General features: G+C 40.1%; 1 protein-coding gene across 1 annotated transcript in view; it reads left to right on the top strand.

Annotated features, from left to right (window-relative positions):
- The window catches only part of CTTNBP2NL (CTTNBP2 N-terminal like), a 43,178-nt gene that overhangs the window by 12,741 nt on the left and 13,350 nt on the right, over nucleotides 1-17,087 (top strand). The window contains exon 2 of the mRNA XM_083172790.1: nucleotides 13,787-14,017. Within this exon, the coding sequence (XP_083028916.1) occupies nucleotides 13,787-14,017 (231 nt within the window). The remainder of the gene's footprint in view (nucleotides 1-13,786; nucleotides 14,018-17,087) is intronic.

Below are 17,087 nucleotides of genomic sequence, written 5' to 3'. Positions count from 1 at the left end.
TAGCATTTAAGTAGCTGTGCAAATCTTCAACTGGATTTATTATCGCTACCAGCAGTACGACTGCAGGTGGTTATTTTTAAAATATTGGGGGAAATTTAATAGGATGAAAGATTCAGAAAGTGAGAGATTTGGTAAGAAATCACCAATTTTCTTGAAAGCGGCAATAATTTACACTGCAAAACCGTCTTGATTTTGAAGTGTAAATGATTGCCGCTTTAAAAAACTCGAGATTTCTTACCAAATCTCTCACTTTCTGAATCTCTCATCATAAATTTCACCCATAATGTCTAAACATTAGTAAATTGGGGGTTTAGCCTTTTGTTTTAACAACCCCCCTCCCATTAATGCAGAGGAGTCCTTTATACTTGTGGTGGTTTTACATCACCTGTTATTTGTAGTAAAATAAGTGCCTTTTTAACCTCCGCCTATCAACATTTGAAAATATACCTTACTCATTTTGGGTCTAACTGACTGAACTCTCCCAGGCTCCTTTCTCTGTGCTCCCCTTCCTGTTTACCATGCCTGGTATCATAAAGGCCTCTCTTATACTGGCTGCTATGACATTTCCAGGCACAGAAAGCCTTTCACACAGTTTTGGCTGTTATCCCACTCCAACTACTGTAAAATGAGGCTTATTTTCTCTGTGCTTTGCGGTTGCAGATAACTTTATTCCAGAGGGGTCTGTGTCACAGGGACAACTTTACTGTGAGAACAGTGCTACCAATTTCCTGCATGGTATACATACATACTGTAAATAACATGCCTATTTGGTTTTAAATTGGTATATACATTGTTTCTCAAGCTGAGCTCTCACACCAATCACAAGATATAGCTTGGTGTAGAGAGTCTTCAGCTGTTTGTACTGTACCACCTCTGTTGGTGTCAGTACCTTCTAAAACACATGGTTAGCAGGTGTGTGGTATTAAAGATAGACAATGTTATGGCCGAAAGGCAATAGGTTGGCACCACATGGCTGTCACACTTTTGTGGGCCAAATCTTGTATGTTTACTGTTCTGCGATTACCATCTGTACAAGTCTAGACCCTCATGGGCGCAATACCCTCACAATGCTTTGGGCAAGGTAGCTTGTTTTGCTCCCCACAGGCTACTATGACCAATATATGTCCATGCAGATAGTAAATCTAGCAAATTTTGGGAAAACATAAAAAGAAAACCAAAAACATGAAAACTATTTGTGTCAAATGTGGCCCACAGAAGGCTCTTATTTAAGCTACTGGTATTTGTATAATTAGGTGTCACACAAGTTATGCTCATGGAAAAGCTTGGTATTGCTGCTTTCAGTACAAGTTCTGCTAATCCTTACCATTGGACATATTTTAATTTAGAAAATAGTTCATATGTTAATTAAAGGATTTAGTAAACCTAAAATAGCAGGTGAGGAATTTTTTTTGGAATACCTCATTGTTGACATGTGCTGAAATATCTTGTGCCATAGCAGTAAATCTAGTATTTGCACACTAGAGCAGAGTGAGGCACTGTTCTGTTCTTGGCATGTATTCCGCAAAAAAACACCCTTATGTGCCCATTTTCTTCCTGTAGAACAGGGATGGGGAACCTTCAGTACTCCAGCTGTTGTTGACCTACACATCCCAAAATGCCCTGCTACAGTTTTGCTACTGTATTTGGCCATGCTAAAATAGGCAAATGGGCTTTGTTTACTGTATGTTTTAGAGCTGCTTCAAATCATAGGTTCCTACTCTTCTGAACCCTGCAAAAGCCCAGTTTGAGGCCGATTTGCTGTCGGTCCCTTCCGACAGCCGTAATCCTGACCTGACAGCAAATCCGCAGGCAGATTTCAATGTCCCATCTGCCGATCGACAAAAAGGGGGAGTGTACGCATAAACGGCCGTGGATTGTCGAGATACGGCCAGGATTGCGACAATCCATTGCCGTTATCGGCAGAACGGGCCCGACAGCTTTTAAAGTCGGGCTTGTTCTGCCGTGATGACTCTTCAATACTGTCGGTAAAGACAGCATTGAATAGGCATCCGGAAACAGCAGCAGAGGATTGCATACCCCCCAGAATCTCTTCTCTCCTGCTGCCATTCATTATAAAACAAATATGCAGATTTTGGATTCTTAACTGAGCTAGGGGCCACCAAGGAATTTTTGGTCAAGTCCAGAGATTTGCTGTAGTCCCTTCAACTTATGTCTGTCAACTTTTAAAAAAAAAGAGTTGCTGTCAAGTCTTAAAAATTCCTTGTGATATAGAACACCGCTTGCTTGCTCTTACCTATGATCTGTGTATTCTTTTCTAAGTGCCTTCTGCTAATGTATGAGCTGTTTAATTAGTAATCTTTAGTTAAACACAAATAGGAACAATGGTACAAAAAATTTAGATTCTGAAATGATTTGTTGAGTTTTAAAGTGATTAGTTAGAAATAATAGTCAGAGAAAGAAAAAGCATATATCTGCACAGGCCTAGAGAGGTAAATTTGCCAGAGTATAAGGATGAAGAGATCATAAATTCAATATGGGAAAAAAAAAATATTTACATACACAATAGATAAAGTAGTCTTGCGGTGCTCCCTTCTTTATTCATTCTTAATTAAAAGGACAAACCAACATATAATACTGCTTTCACATTTCAGAAATGGGTATTGACCCTGTATTCTGAAATGGGACTTTAAAACGGGTCTGAACCTTAAGACCTTTCACATTGCAGGTGAAAACCATTTTAAAAAGCATTTAATACCATTCACACATTTAACCCGTTTAACCCCCAAGGGACACGTTTCAAGCCATAGAAATAGAGCCACACACTGCCTTTAAAACGGCTCTGAAACGTGTAGGACTCTGCTTTTTAAACGTGTTGAAATACCGGTTAACTTTAACTGGCAAATCAACTCTGGCACTTTCACACTGCAGCCTTAAACGTTTTAAAATGGGGAAAAAAACGGAAATATACCGTTTCAAAAGTGCAGTGTGAAAGGGGTATAACACAAAAGACATACATAAATTGTGTACAAAATATAAATGGATTTCCATCCAGCGGTTTAAAATTCAATATAATAAACACTGTATCATTTGATGTATTCCATTAGGGTAATCCAGGTATATCACATTGTGTGGTTATTGGTAAAAATATAACATAATTGTTACATTTGTGTAATGTGTTTTTATTTATCTGTGTGCATCTGAGTTTGTATAAAAGTCATGGAAAAATACTGCAGTCTCTGCATTGTAAGACGTATAGAGATTCAGAGACTCCTAGGTATATTCAATTGCTGTCGGAACTGTCGTCTTGGCGGAAAGACTTAAGATTCCGACTTAAATAGGTCGGAAGGGGTTCTGACATATTCAATAAGGGCTGTTTTTTTAATGACAGGTTTGAGCATTCCGACCTGTCAGAAAAAAACCGCCAATGTTGAATACCGCTAAGCCACCTATTTTTTTGGAAACACAGCCAAATCCAGCAGGTTTTTGCCCCATGTCTGGCAATCTCAAAAAGTCAGATTGAGGCAGGGAGGATGGCATCAGGAGAGCAGCAGCACCTCCCGTCTGCCATTGTCCCACCGCCAGGCCAGGTGAGCAGCAGCTTACCTGTGGTCTCTGCTGCCTCCCGTCCGCCTCCATCACCCGGTTCCGGCACCTGCCAGGTGAGCAGCAGCGGGCAAATCCGGCATTTGGTTTTGGCCGCTGATTGAATAGGTAGTGTTGAATCCAATCCAACACATGAATGTCGGAATGGATCCGACACTAATTTGAATATAATCTGTAGTCGCGCAAGCTATGCAAGTGTTAAATATCTAATTAAACAGCAGTTTTCTGGTGTGTCCTAGTTGCTTTGTTTTGTGATGTAGATGCATTTTCTGCAAAAAGGTACTAGCAGAGGATCAAAGGACCGGTCACACTGAGGTGGTTTGTCTGGCACGATGACAGCGAAGACATTTAAGGTCACAACCTTACTTTACTTTATACCCTGTTGCACCATATAAATATGTATATACTGTAGATATGATAGTGATCCAGTTCAAAATACACTACTATTGCCTGGAAATGAATTTCCTTCCTTGTTTTTTTTTTATAATTATGCACAGCGAATATGAATAACTTGGTTAGATCTCAAATCCCCTTTTGAAAATGACGATTACATATAAAATGGAAATATATTGATTTATGTAAAGGAATTGACAACCTAAAGGATAGAATACTAATATATTGTTCGATACAAGAGTTAATGAAATGGTTAAAGCACTGCACTCATAAGTGAAAGAAAAGAACTCAAACGCTTAAAGAGTTTAACAGATTACTCTTTAAAACCTGAAACCTATAGTGTAATTGCTAGGAATCCCTTTGTGTTAATGCCAAATTCCACAGTGCCAATCCCTCCTACAATCCTTCACATCTTACCTAACTTGAGGGCTACATTTCTACACTGTGCAGACAGATATACAGAAGCGAATACAGGTGTTCATACTTTCTTTAAGGGAAAGTCTAGAGGCCTGCCTGGGTACATTTCCCAGAGTTTAGGAGAGTCATTTCCCACTCTCCTATCTCCAGTGGCTTCCTGCCATTCTTTGATAATACAGAAACATGTACTGCTCCCATTTCCAGGACCTGTGTTTGTTTCCTTCCCTGTTCTTATTTATGGAACAAAAGCAACTTCACAGTACATACTGCAGAGTGCTGCAGAGACACACATTCCGATAAATGTGGGCAAGTATTATGTGCAACAGTTGGAGACCCTTACAGTATGTAATGCCCTGCAAGTTGCTGTAATACAGTACTTCGTGCAATTTTACCAGTAGATTTAAAGAAATAATTATTTAAAAGTCAAATCTAACCTGGTTTGGTTTAAAAATATATATATATATAAATCCCCTTTAATGTAGAGCAAGTTGCGGGATTCATACCTATTCCATGGGCGAGATGCAGCAAACTTTAAAAAGCATCCAAACCTGTGAAAGTGTTATATTTTTGGAAGAGGTTGCGCAGCTTCATCTTCAGATAGACATTGGTCTGTAGAACACTTATGCTATTGCACTGCCCCTGCCTTGAGCCCCCAGAGACGCACCTATCGCTCAATCTCACAGATGAAGCATAACCATTCACGTACAAGTCACTCTTATTGAACCAATCTTTGATTTTTTTTTTTTTTAAATTACATACTGCTTGTAGTCTAAAAGTGGCCTGATTCAGAGATTTATGATAATGCATTGTTTGCTACAATCCTGTATGTAGCTAAATTATGCTTATGCTGTAGCTGCCTGGAAATGTATTGAGATACCCAATAGCAGCTTCACAGATCAAAGCAACATCCAGCACTGGACTCGGATCCTTCGATAATTGAATACCTGAGTAACACTATGGCAGTGGGATCTGAGACTTTGGTGCCACGTTTTCTGTGTAAGAGATAGCAGTTGAGACACCCCCCAGAAGATGGTCACCACACACCTGCCTTTTTTTCCACCACTCCCGTCGCTAAATTCAGTGGCACAGTAAACAGGGCTGTTTGACATGATTTGAGCATAGTTGTATGCGTACACAACTGCTGTGGCTAATTTTGAAAGGCTGAGCCATTATTGTAGGTGTTAAAGTTTGTATAAATTTCCTCAGCTCTGCCAAATCATCTCTATAAAATTACTCTAAAACAGGGCTTGACAAATTTCTAAAAAATCTAGGAGCCAGGATGAAAATGTAGGAGCCAGAAAAAAATAGTGACAGTGTGTGCCAAAAAGTAACACCATAATGCCTATTACATATGTCACATACCACAATGCCCATTACACATTATGCCACACTCCGAAAAACCTTTTGCATACTATACCACACACAATAATGACCATTACATATACAACACACACCGCAATGCCCATTACACGGTGAACCAAACACCGTAATGCCCATTACATATAATACCACACAACGTAATGCCCATGGCATATTATGCCACAGTGCTGCTTACTTACATGCTCATTGCTATGGGTTTCTGGCTTGATGCCAGGCAGGGGCAGACTGAGAAAAAAATGACGGGGGTTTGCCTCTGGTGTCTGGTGCCTCAGGTGTCTGGTGCCTCTGCGTGAGCAGCGGTTCCCCGTGGCTGGTTATACTATCGGCACTTACAGTAGCCTCGGGTGCCCCTGTTAAAACAAAGACACGTAAACAGATGGCCCCGCAGTGGGATATTATGTTCAATATAACAGCCAGCACGGCGGCAGCCCGGCAGAGCGGTGCACAGCTCTCCCGGCTGCCGCTGCATCAGAGCAGGTCCGCAGCGCACCTATTTCAAAACTCAAGCACGGAGCAGCATTGGTAGCTCCCGATTAGCTTGTGATCCGCCTTGACTTATGTAATAGTCGCGCAGCGGACCTGCTCTGATGCAGCGTCAGCCGGGAGAGTTGTGCACCGCTCTGCTGGGCTGCCTGTTATAATGAACATAACCCACCGTGGCGCCATCTGTTTATGTGTCTGAAACGGGCACCCCAGGCTGCTGTATGTGCTGAAAGGATAGCAAGCCACGGGGACCCGCTGCTAACGCAGAGGCTGCTGCCAGCTCCCAACCTCTCCATGTCCCTCTCCCGGCAGCCCGGAGAGTTGTGCCCTGCACTGCCGGCTGCTGCCATCTAACAGTATAACCCACAGCGGGGCTCGCTGCTGTAAAGCCACCACTCTGCCCGGGGGTTCTGCTTCCTGGCAAATCTGGTCGCCAGGAAGCAGAATCTGGTCGCCATGGCGACCTGGCCCCCGGGTTTTGTCGAGCCCTGCTCTAAAAGAAATCTCTCTTTAACTGTGTCTTTAAGGGATTTCTGTTCCACACAAATCGTAAATTCTTACTATGGGGGCGATTCAGACCCACTCAGTGTAAGCTGAATTTGCTACCCCATCCGATGTAAGGGGGTTGCATATGCACAAATATGCGCATCTAGATGGACTTTTACTAGCGAAGGCGAAAAAAATAATTTGATGGTGAGTGACCATCGAATTATTTTTCATCCATGCGGCCGCATGCTCGTGGATGTATATGCGAATGCATTCAGCAAAGCGGTGAGTAACATTTAACCTCACATTAGGCAGCGACTATACGCAGCTTGGCAAACAGCTCTGAATCAGGCCCTTTGTTTAGAGTGAAGTTTGGTTCTAATAGGAGAATATGGGGAGGGGTGAACACGTTGGAGCTACTGCAGTATTTTATTAAAAATGAGGTCTGTATTTTGGAGTGAAGATACAGTGAGATACTGTATTTATTAAAACAACAATCTCCATCTGGAACACATCTGTGGTTGTATGACCTCAATAGGCTTGCCAGTTCCCATGATTGGTATCAGTGCAAGAAAACTCTACTTTAGGCTTACTGGGTAAACAAGATAATATGCAATGTGGTAGGGTTCTTTTCATCAAATGGCCCGACTCCATTAGTGGGTCTAAGTACCCACAATTACCTTATTGCTACAACCAAAATAATTAATCATTTCAAACTTTTTTAGGTGCAAATAAAAATACTAATTACTAATTAAACAAATCATAATACTTCTGCCTCTGTTCCAATAACGTAGAAGAAAATAATTCATTTTTTTGCCCCGAATGTCAACATAGTGGACATGGACACCATAAAAGTGTACTGGGTCCCCTCTCATGGCTTGCTGCGCTCATCATGCTTTGGGCACGGTGCCTCGTTGCGCTCGCCACACTAGAACATGAAATACCACCTGTCGGCTCAAAAAGTGTAAAACTCATGTTGACCTTTTAAATATCGCTGCTGACATCTTGACCAGCAGTATGTTACAGTATTACATCCCTATATGAAACACAGACTGATATACTGATACTACAAAGCCCCGATAGATTTATAGGAAGGCTGGATTTTCAGACTGCAGGTAAACATGATAGCATGACTCATAAGGAAGGATACATTTCATCCTAGTAATGTACTCTGCAGTCATACAGGTGTAGTATCAATAGAATGTGGAACAGCCAGTCTTCTTGATTGTCAAAAACAAAAACCTCAGCTATGCAAAGGGAAGGGCTTGAAGGTTTTCCCCCCACTAACCACATAATCCTATCTACCTCTGCTATGCGCACAGATTTATTTAGAAGTAGAGGTACAATTATACAACCTATGGTGATGCCTTCCTTCTTGCCATTCATGAATCATTTTGTTGCTGTGTAGTATACATTAAACCCCCCCCCCCCTCTGCTATGCGCACAGATTTATTTAGAAGTAGAGGTACAATTATACAACCTATGGTGATGCCTTCCTTCTTGCCATTCATGAATCATTTTGTTGCTGTGTAGTATACATTACAACCCCCCCCCATATCTATGTATCTGGCTAAGCGGTGACAGAGCTGAGGGTACTCACCACTGTTCTACACTGCAATTTAGGGGAAACATGCTAATTGTTAAGAGTTTACAGCAGTGGTTCCCAAACTGTGCGCCTAGGCTCCCTGGGGTGCATCAGAGCACTTGCAGGGGTGCCTCAAGTTGGGGGTCTAGAACCATTTCAAATAATTTATGGTCAGTGATTGTGGCTTCCAATTTTAAAATATGTGGGTAAACAGAAGTGAATGATGTTCCTCACCACATAACTGGACCTAAGGGTAAAATTTAATCACAACTTATTTAATACATATTTTTTTTAATTCTCAGTAACAAACAGTAACAAAATATTCTGATACTGTAGGGTGCCATGATTCAAAAAGTTTGGGAACCACTGGTTTACAGGATACATTCAACACATGTTTCATTTAACGTTACATAGTAAATGATCACGTTACATTTTAGGAACACCGACAAATGTTATTTGCTGTGGTAATTAACATTCTTACAATACGCAGGGTACAAATTATGCACTCTGTCTGGGGAATCTCAGAGAAGGCTTGAATATCATTACGGTAAATGAAAAGCATGTATCACCAGCAGTAAAAGATTTGATAAAATATTTTATAAAAATAAGTGACCTTTTTGTTCCATTGCTAATTTTTTTTCTTTAATCTGTCTATTATGTTGGCACAGTATTGAATGTAAATTACCTCAATTTTGTCCCACCACAACGCAGCATGCCATGAGGAGAAGATGCTACCACTAGTGCTTCTCTTCTGACCTTCTGATGGTAGTTAGTCGACTCCAAAAGTTCGACATGGGTTGACACAGAACAGTTTAAAACCATTAATGTCGACCATTACCATGTTGACCTTTTTTCTTTTGTCAACCTATTCACCATGTCAACACATAGTCCTGATCCCCTGTGTCTGATAGAAATACCAAAGCATTGCAATTAACCAAAAATAACCCCAAGCATTGACATCCAGCCAAAACGTTAAATTCAGCATGATTTGTTCACACGAGATAACGAGATTTGTCACTTACTTCAGTAGAAGTGGCAGAATTACAATGTGTGTGGTCAGAATTATACGTTCTTTAATTTATATGTCTGCTTAAGAACTAGAATCACCCGTCAATATGATGAAAGTGCTAAAACACTATACACTGAACTGAGCTCACAAACCCGAATTATTATTATTATTATTATTATTATTATTATTATTATTATTATTATTATTATTATTATTATTATTTTTTTGTAAAACCCACTGAATCTGTCAAAAATACAGACAGATTATCAAGACTGTCCAGAGTGCTCAATATCTGGACCCTTTGGCTGATATCTTCTAGTCTAAATGATCTGTAAATCAAAGCAGAACATTTATGGACATTTTCATCAATGTTTTTTCCAAACCAGTTATGTCTACACACTACACCAGGCATCCCCAACCATGGTCCTCAAGGCACACCAACAGTGCAGGTTTTAGTGATATCCAGGCTTCAGCACAGATGGTTTAATCAGAATCACTCAGGTAAGTTACCTGAGCTCAAGCCTGGATATCACTAAAACCTGCACTGTTGGTGTGCCTTGAGGACCGAATGCCTGCACTACACTAAAACAAGGGTGATCATCTGATTATTTGAAAATCACTCAATAATTGTATGGTGTGTACCTGCCGCAAGAGGGTACATGGTAGCTGTTTGAGAAATACCCCAGACTTAAGTGGCATAGACATGGGGTGATATTTGCCTATTTACTAAGCGATCTGTCTAGATAACTTAGACATTAAACAGAAATCATTCAGTGTCCGCACCCCATAGCAATGGCAATGTGAGGTCCAGTGCATTGCCATCGCCGGCTCAGATATTTAGTTCAGTCAGATCGCCTAGCAAGTGCATAGATAACACAATGGTTAGCACACATCGCCCCAAGTATATAGAGACAATCTAGACACCGTGAACTTGCCTACACTAAATCGATTAGAACACATCACTAAGCGCAAATCTCAACGTGTGTATGATCCTTTAGAAGTAGTAATACATCTCCCCTTAAAGAGGAGAGTTGCAGAAGTTACAACCAATCAGCTGTCGGCTATTATTCATCAGATATATTATTTAAAATGCTAGAAGATGAGTCCTAGCTTTTGATACTGCAGATAATTAAATGTTTCCCTGGTGAAATTAGCTTAAGAATTAATTGGGTGTATCTGATTGTTTGGCCAGCAAAATAGATGAGAAAATAAAGCAAAAATTGGCTGGATTATAGAATATGCTGCCTCCTCTAGACTCCAAGCCAGTTCATGCGAACAATTATTTAAATGAAAACAATATTGCAGCTAAATATGCATGTGGTTACTATTAGTTCTGTCTCATCATCACAAGATCTCTTGTCTTCTCATTCCATATCTCAGCGGCTCATCTGTTCAGCTAGTTACAGAACGGTCACTTGTAGTTCTCTGAAATCTCTGGCTTTATCTGCTTCTTTCTGTATTTTTGCCTGTATCTGACTTGTTAGTAACTTTTTTTTTATACGTTCATGAAAACACTAAAAAAAATCTTCTCCACTTTTTTATGTAGAGGTAAAAGTGTATTTGGAAGATATTAGTTTGATGAGAGCTATGTTCATAATACCATTGTATCATCCAGCTATGGGGCAATCACGCATCTCCTACTGTATTATTTGGAGGATGAATCATAAAATTAATGTTTTATTCACTTGGTCAGAAAAATAATAACTTAACACTTAGTGAAATGTACCGGACTGCATATGGAAATTCCACATATGAAGAAAAAAAGCAGTCTGACAGAAACATGAGGGCGTAAAAGCTGCATATTAAAGCAGAGTTTATAGGACAGCTACAGTATGAACTATATGACAGACAGGCCTGGCACACCCACCAATACTGTAGTAGGATAGATTCCAAAGGTCTTGAGAAACATTTGAGCAGGGCGGATACCACAGTAATAAATAAGTATATGTGTAATGTAGAAGATAAGGGTGTGTGGTGAAATGTCATTCTACAGGGACTGGTCTTTGTGAATCAGAGGAAGTCTCTGGCCTGTGATCCTTTATTGCATGTGCACACGCCGGCAGAGCTTGAATGCAAAATTGTATGATGTTTGAGCACTTTATTTACACATCTCTGTTTTAAAGACACATTGTGCCTAATTCATGTTTGTACACAAATGCAATTTAATTTTCTAGGCTACAGAGCGGCTAATGTTAGCTAGTGCAGCTGACCTCTAGGAATGAAAAGAGAGGCCCACCTCCTCAATGCAAAATCATTCACAATTGCGTACATATTTGCAGCCTACGTGCAAAAACAAAGCTGTTCTTGACCTGGGGTTCTTGTACCCCTAGGGGTACGCTGCAGAGTAGTTGCGGGTACTTGAATATAATATTGGTAATGGCGGAAGAGGAAGTAGTAGTCTAGCGAAGGTGGAAGAAGTTTCTCATTCTGTAGAGACAAAGTGACACTGGTTCTGTCTGCAGCGTCATCAGCATCTCCTTGTTCTTTTGGTGAATGGCCGTTAGTCAACGCATATAAGTTCGACATGCATTGGGTCAACATAGCTTAGCACATGAAATAGGTTGACGTGCCGAAGATCGACACAAGCATTAGGTAGACAATCAAAAGGTCAACATGGGTTTTTCACTTTTTTTTTTTTGAGCCATTGTGCCAACAGGTGATATTTCATGCCCTACCATCCACTAGGACAGGCGTTCCCAACCACGGTCCTGCACCAACAGTGCAGGTTTTAGTGATATCCAGGCTTCAGCACAGGTGACTTAATTAGTACCTGAGTTAATTTGATACAACCACCTTTGCTGGAGTCTCGATATCACTAAAACCTGCACTGTTGGTGTGCCTTGAGGACCGTGCTTGGGAATGCCTGCACTAGGACATTCGGGACAAAAAAAGTGAAAAACCCATGTCAAAGAAGCTCTGCCATCTTAGCATGGTAGAGGAGCATTTTTGTCCTAGTATGGCATGAATGCTCTGCCATTCTATCATGGCAGGGAAGCTTTGTTATCCTAGCATGGCATGGGTACTCTGCCACCCTAGCATTGCATGCAAGCTCTGCCATCCTAGCGTGGGCTAAAAGTGCTGCCATCTTATGGCATTTACTGTACGTTCCGCTGGGAATGGAAGCACTGCCAAATGGAACTTGCTTCCACGTACAGATCGAGAGGCTCCCACTTTTGCATCCTTCAAAAACTGTCCCTTTAATATCGCCATGTGTATTTTAGGAAAAGCTTTTCTGTACTTTGTTGTTTCTGTAGCAATTATATTAAACGTCTTGAGTCCTATTGGAAAGAGCGCTATTTAAGTAAAATTATTATTTTCTTAGCATGGCCTGGAAGCTTCGGCTATCCTAACAATGCAAGTAAAAGAAGGAAGCTGAAAGAAAGTTTAGTGTAGCACAAATTCTCCAAAACTGTAATGTATGTTTATTAAGGTCAGGGATATATACACAGGTGTTTTACTGATATATACACAGGTGTTTTACTATAACACTGCAATATGAAGTCTAAAATACAGATTGGTTTTATGACATGTATTTTTTACATACACAGCATATTTCCAATGTTTCAGGAAGTTGTTACCACTATTGGCTGTATCGTGCCGATTTCTACTTGTACAACTTGTAATACCTTCCATTTAGAACTGCAGAATGTTACATATCCTTGGAAAGAGACATTGATAAACTGGCTCTTTGGTAAAAAAAATATACAAATGCACAAATAATCTGATTAGTAAAAGTTGCAGGAAGAGTTCATTAAAATAGAGTATATAATATACTGTATAAAGGGGAAAACATTTTTTTTTGCATCCTGAAAGTTGTGGTTAAGCAGCCAATCAGAACAGAGCAGATAAATGACTCTCACTGTCGCGCTATTATTAATGGATGATGCAGTGCACTCTGGGAAATATGTTAATTGCCTTTTATTGGACAACGGCAAATGAGAAGCTGCTGACTTACCATGTGATGGGCGTTCACTGTAGTTCGTTGGCTACACAACATTTATGACTTCCCTATGTACAGTTAATCTCACATAAATGATATGGTTAAAGCTGTATTATAAATCTTCTTCTAGCAGTTGTGACAGTAAGTTTTATGTGTCTGTTAAATGACAGTCTGGTAACTTGAGTTTATGGAAAAATGATACATTAATGGCAGAAGTACAGTTCCACCCAGTCTGGACATTTATTTATTTCTCAGACTACTGTGCGGCCTCCGTGTCTGATTTCGAATAAAATAATATCGTTTTAACCCCATGCTGTGTAGCTATTACCTACACCATTTATTATAAGTGAAATGCATTGCTTGCGTAATGTAAGCATACATCCATGCAGTGATACACCAGGCACAACACCAGCTGCTGTGATATATAACCTTGGAAGAAGTTCATGATATACAAATTATAGGTGCAATGTTTGGCTTTGTTCTTTTTTTCTATTTGCTTATTTATGTATCTTTATATTGTTTTTTTCAGGCAAAGCATAAAGATAGATTCATCGAGGAACGCTATGGCAAATTTAATATCAGCGACCCCTTACTTGCCCTGCAGAGGGATTATGAGACCCTCAAGGAAGACAATCACGGACAGAGGCCCCCTGTATGTTCCAATCCCCTGTACATCTTGAAAGAGGTGATGAAGCAATGCAAGACCATGCAGGAGAGAATGCTGGCCCAACTGGCTGCTGCCGAAAGCCGGCACAGAAAGGTTTGATTTGTGATTGTTTGGTCTTCTTTCCTCTAGATCTCCTAGAAGTCACTCCGTATCTAAATAGTGATGCACAACTTCCTTGGTCATCTGCGAAACATCTTTGCATGTGTCCTGAATGATAAATAATGCATATATATACTATACAAAGGTGTCCTGATAAATCTTGCCTTAATACACCATCAGCGGGAGATTCCTGGCATGAATGGGCTGACGGGTCCTGTGCAAACTCTGATAGCTTTGGGCTCCTTCACATATTGATGCAAAGAAGGTGCACCAACAGACACTTCTGATTAAAATGATATGCACCATGCATATATTCTGTGTGACTGCTGCTATATCTGCATATGAAATTCTACATTACATTTCGTATGCAGACACATTTTAATTATTATGAGCTGCTTGTGCGTACTATTCGCATTATTTTGCAAATACGTTGCATATTAATGGAAAAGGTTGCATGCAAAGACTCTCCATGCAAAAAGGGTTTTTATAATGGGAGAGATGCTGAAAGTGGGTGAAAATATAGTCTAGCATAGGGTATTATCCGCTCTAAGGGGAAATAAAGTAGTCAGTAATGCTTCAGTCGCAGTTTGATAGTCTGTGTGAGGCTTTGTCAGTCAGAAGGAATGTTACGGTTTGCATGATGTCACACAAAGAGCTTTGTTTATTCCTTAGGCGTGTTTCTCTGTGCAGAAGAAAGATGAGCTAAATGGGAATCCTTATTTGTCATTTTTTTTCTTCCTTTTAACCTCTCACACCACACTTGTTAAATGGTATATACAGGTTGAGTATCCCGTATCCAAAATGCTCGGGACCAGGAGAATTTTGGATAACGGATTATTCCGTATTTCGGAATATTTTAATATTTCAATGATGTATTTTGAAGTATCTTGCATTTATGCTGTATAAACACAAATATATTTTATTACCACATAAAATACACACAAATATATTTTAATTGTTCAAAAAACAAGGTTTCAAAATGTGAAACAAAATGTGTGTACTATCTCAGCACTGAATTTGAATGCCAAGCAATCATTGTCTTGCACATATATAGTGCCAGTTACATATCATGTCCCCAGTGATGCTGTTACAAATGTCCCCAGTGAGTTTTTAGCAAAAAAAAAATTTTTTTTCACTTTCTGGAATGTCCGTATTTCGAAATAATTCGGATAACGGATATTCGGATACGGGATACTCGACCTGTATTGCTGTTTTTTTCCATTTTAAAGCATTTAAGGCTGCAGTGGGAAAGCACCGGAGTTAATTTACCGGTTAAAGATAACCAGTAGTTCAAAACGTTCAAAAAGCAGAGTCCTACACGTTTCAGAGCCATTTTTTATGCAGTGAGAATGGCTCTGAAACGGTATTTAGTAAAAACAACAGACTACAGACCTGTGATAGGCTGGCTGCCTTGAAACGTGTTAAGGGGATTAAATGGGTTGACTGATGTGAATGGTATTTAAACCGGTAATCTACTGCAATGTGAAGGCTCAGACCCATTTTAAATACAGTTTCAAAATAACGGTTTTTTAAACGTTTAGGCAGTGTGAAAGTGGTATAAAACTGATACGTTTGTCGTGGTAATACATTGGATATACACTGTATTTGTTTTTTTATGCGTGAGTGGAAAGGGAAGTGATCTTTTATGACTCACTTAGGGGAAGGAGGACGAGAAAGTACCATTCTATCAAATTTCTACCTTCATTTTTCAAACACAGCCTGTAAAATGACAGTTATAAAGTAATTTTCCTGGTACTTTAGCTCTCCCCAACCCATGATAAATTCCTCCCTCAATTTTTGTGAACTGCTGTGATTGATCACTATAGTTTATGGGACTACACATCCATTAGCTGTAGTGGTACTTGTGTATTATCACGGCACCCAAATTTACTACGTACGCAAACGTAGTGAAATCACATTGCAGCGTGACGGTACGCATCCGACCGACCTTTTCATACCCCCACTATCCATGTCGGCGTGGAGTTGATTTTATATAGTGTGGCGAGCCCGAAGCGTGGCGAGCGCATGTGTATTATGTTACCTGTAGTACGTGTCCCCTCGTGGGGCTCGCTGCGCTCGCCACGTTCTCGGGCTCGGTGGCTCGATGCGCTCACCACACTATATAAAATCAACTCCACACCGACGTGGATAGTGGGGTTATGAAAAGGTAGGTTTGGACGCGTACCGCCACCCCTCGCGGGGCTCGCTGCGCTCGCCACGCTTCAGGATGACGTGGATAGTGGGGGGGGGGTAGGGGGGCAAAATAAATGACATATGTAATTTTACCATTAAATGCCATTGTTCTAGGTTCCATCAGAACCGATATCTCATTGCATCACATGCCATACAATAATGGAATGCGATGCGATCCGGTTTTTTATCGCATCCTATCTTTTTAATGGATTCACTGACTCAGAGCAGTGAATACATTACATAGGAAAATCGCATCGCATGCCATACAATATGGCATGCGATGCGATTTCACTACCCTGAATAACCCTCTAAGCAAATGGAGTAGTGGGCGCCGTGATAATACAAAAGTACCGCTGTAGTTGTTTACTGGGAAATCTCCCCTTTTTAAAAGCAGGCAGCAGCATTTTTAATGCATTGCAAGCATATAAAGTACAAGTACACGGAGATTTAAAACTGTAAAACATGCCATTTGTCTGAAAATGTAATCAGAATGAACTTCTAGTTTTACCCTTTTATAATGCCCACGTTAATCATTTTTTAAAATCATTTCTCAGAACTGCACAAAATTTTTAGTAGGGGTCCCTCTAGTGGCTTTTTAATATATTGCCAATATAGCATTAATGTGTAAATTAATTTTATGATTTTATGATCAGTTATGTAGTTTGTTTAAGCCTTAAAATACCTTGTGGGTTATTTTATATTAACATTACTTTGAAATGCAAATCTACAAAACACCCCTAGCAATCAATAGTGATTACCAAAGTCTATAAAAACACTTCCGGTTTCTGGTTTTGACCATTGTCCTTAAATAACTGTGTGCATTTAGTGTCTAAAGAAAAACTCAGTCAAAGTAAAGATATTTGTAGTGCAT

The sequence above is a fragment of the Crinia signifera genome, chromosome 2 (genome assembly GCF_055691185.1).
Source record: "Crinia signifera chromosome 2, ASM5569118v1, whole genome shotgun sequence".
NCBI classification, from domain to species: domain Eukaryota; kingdom Metazoa; phylum Chordata; class Amphibia; order Anura; family Myobatrachidae; genus Crinia; species Crinia signifera.
Note: the sequence above shows the minus strand (reverse complement) of the source record. Positions and strands in the feature narration are given on the sequence as shown.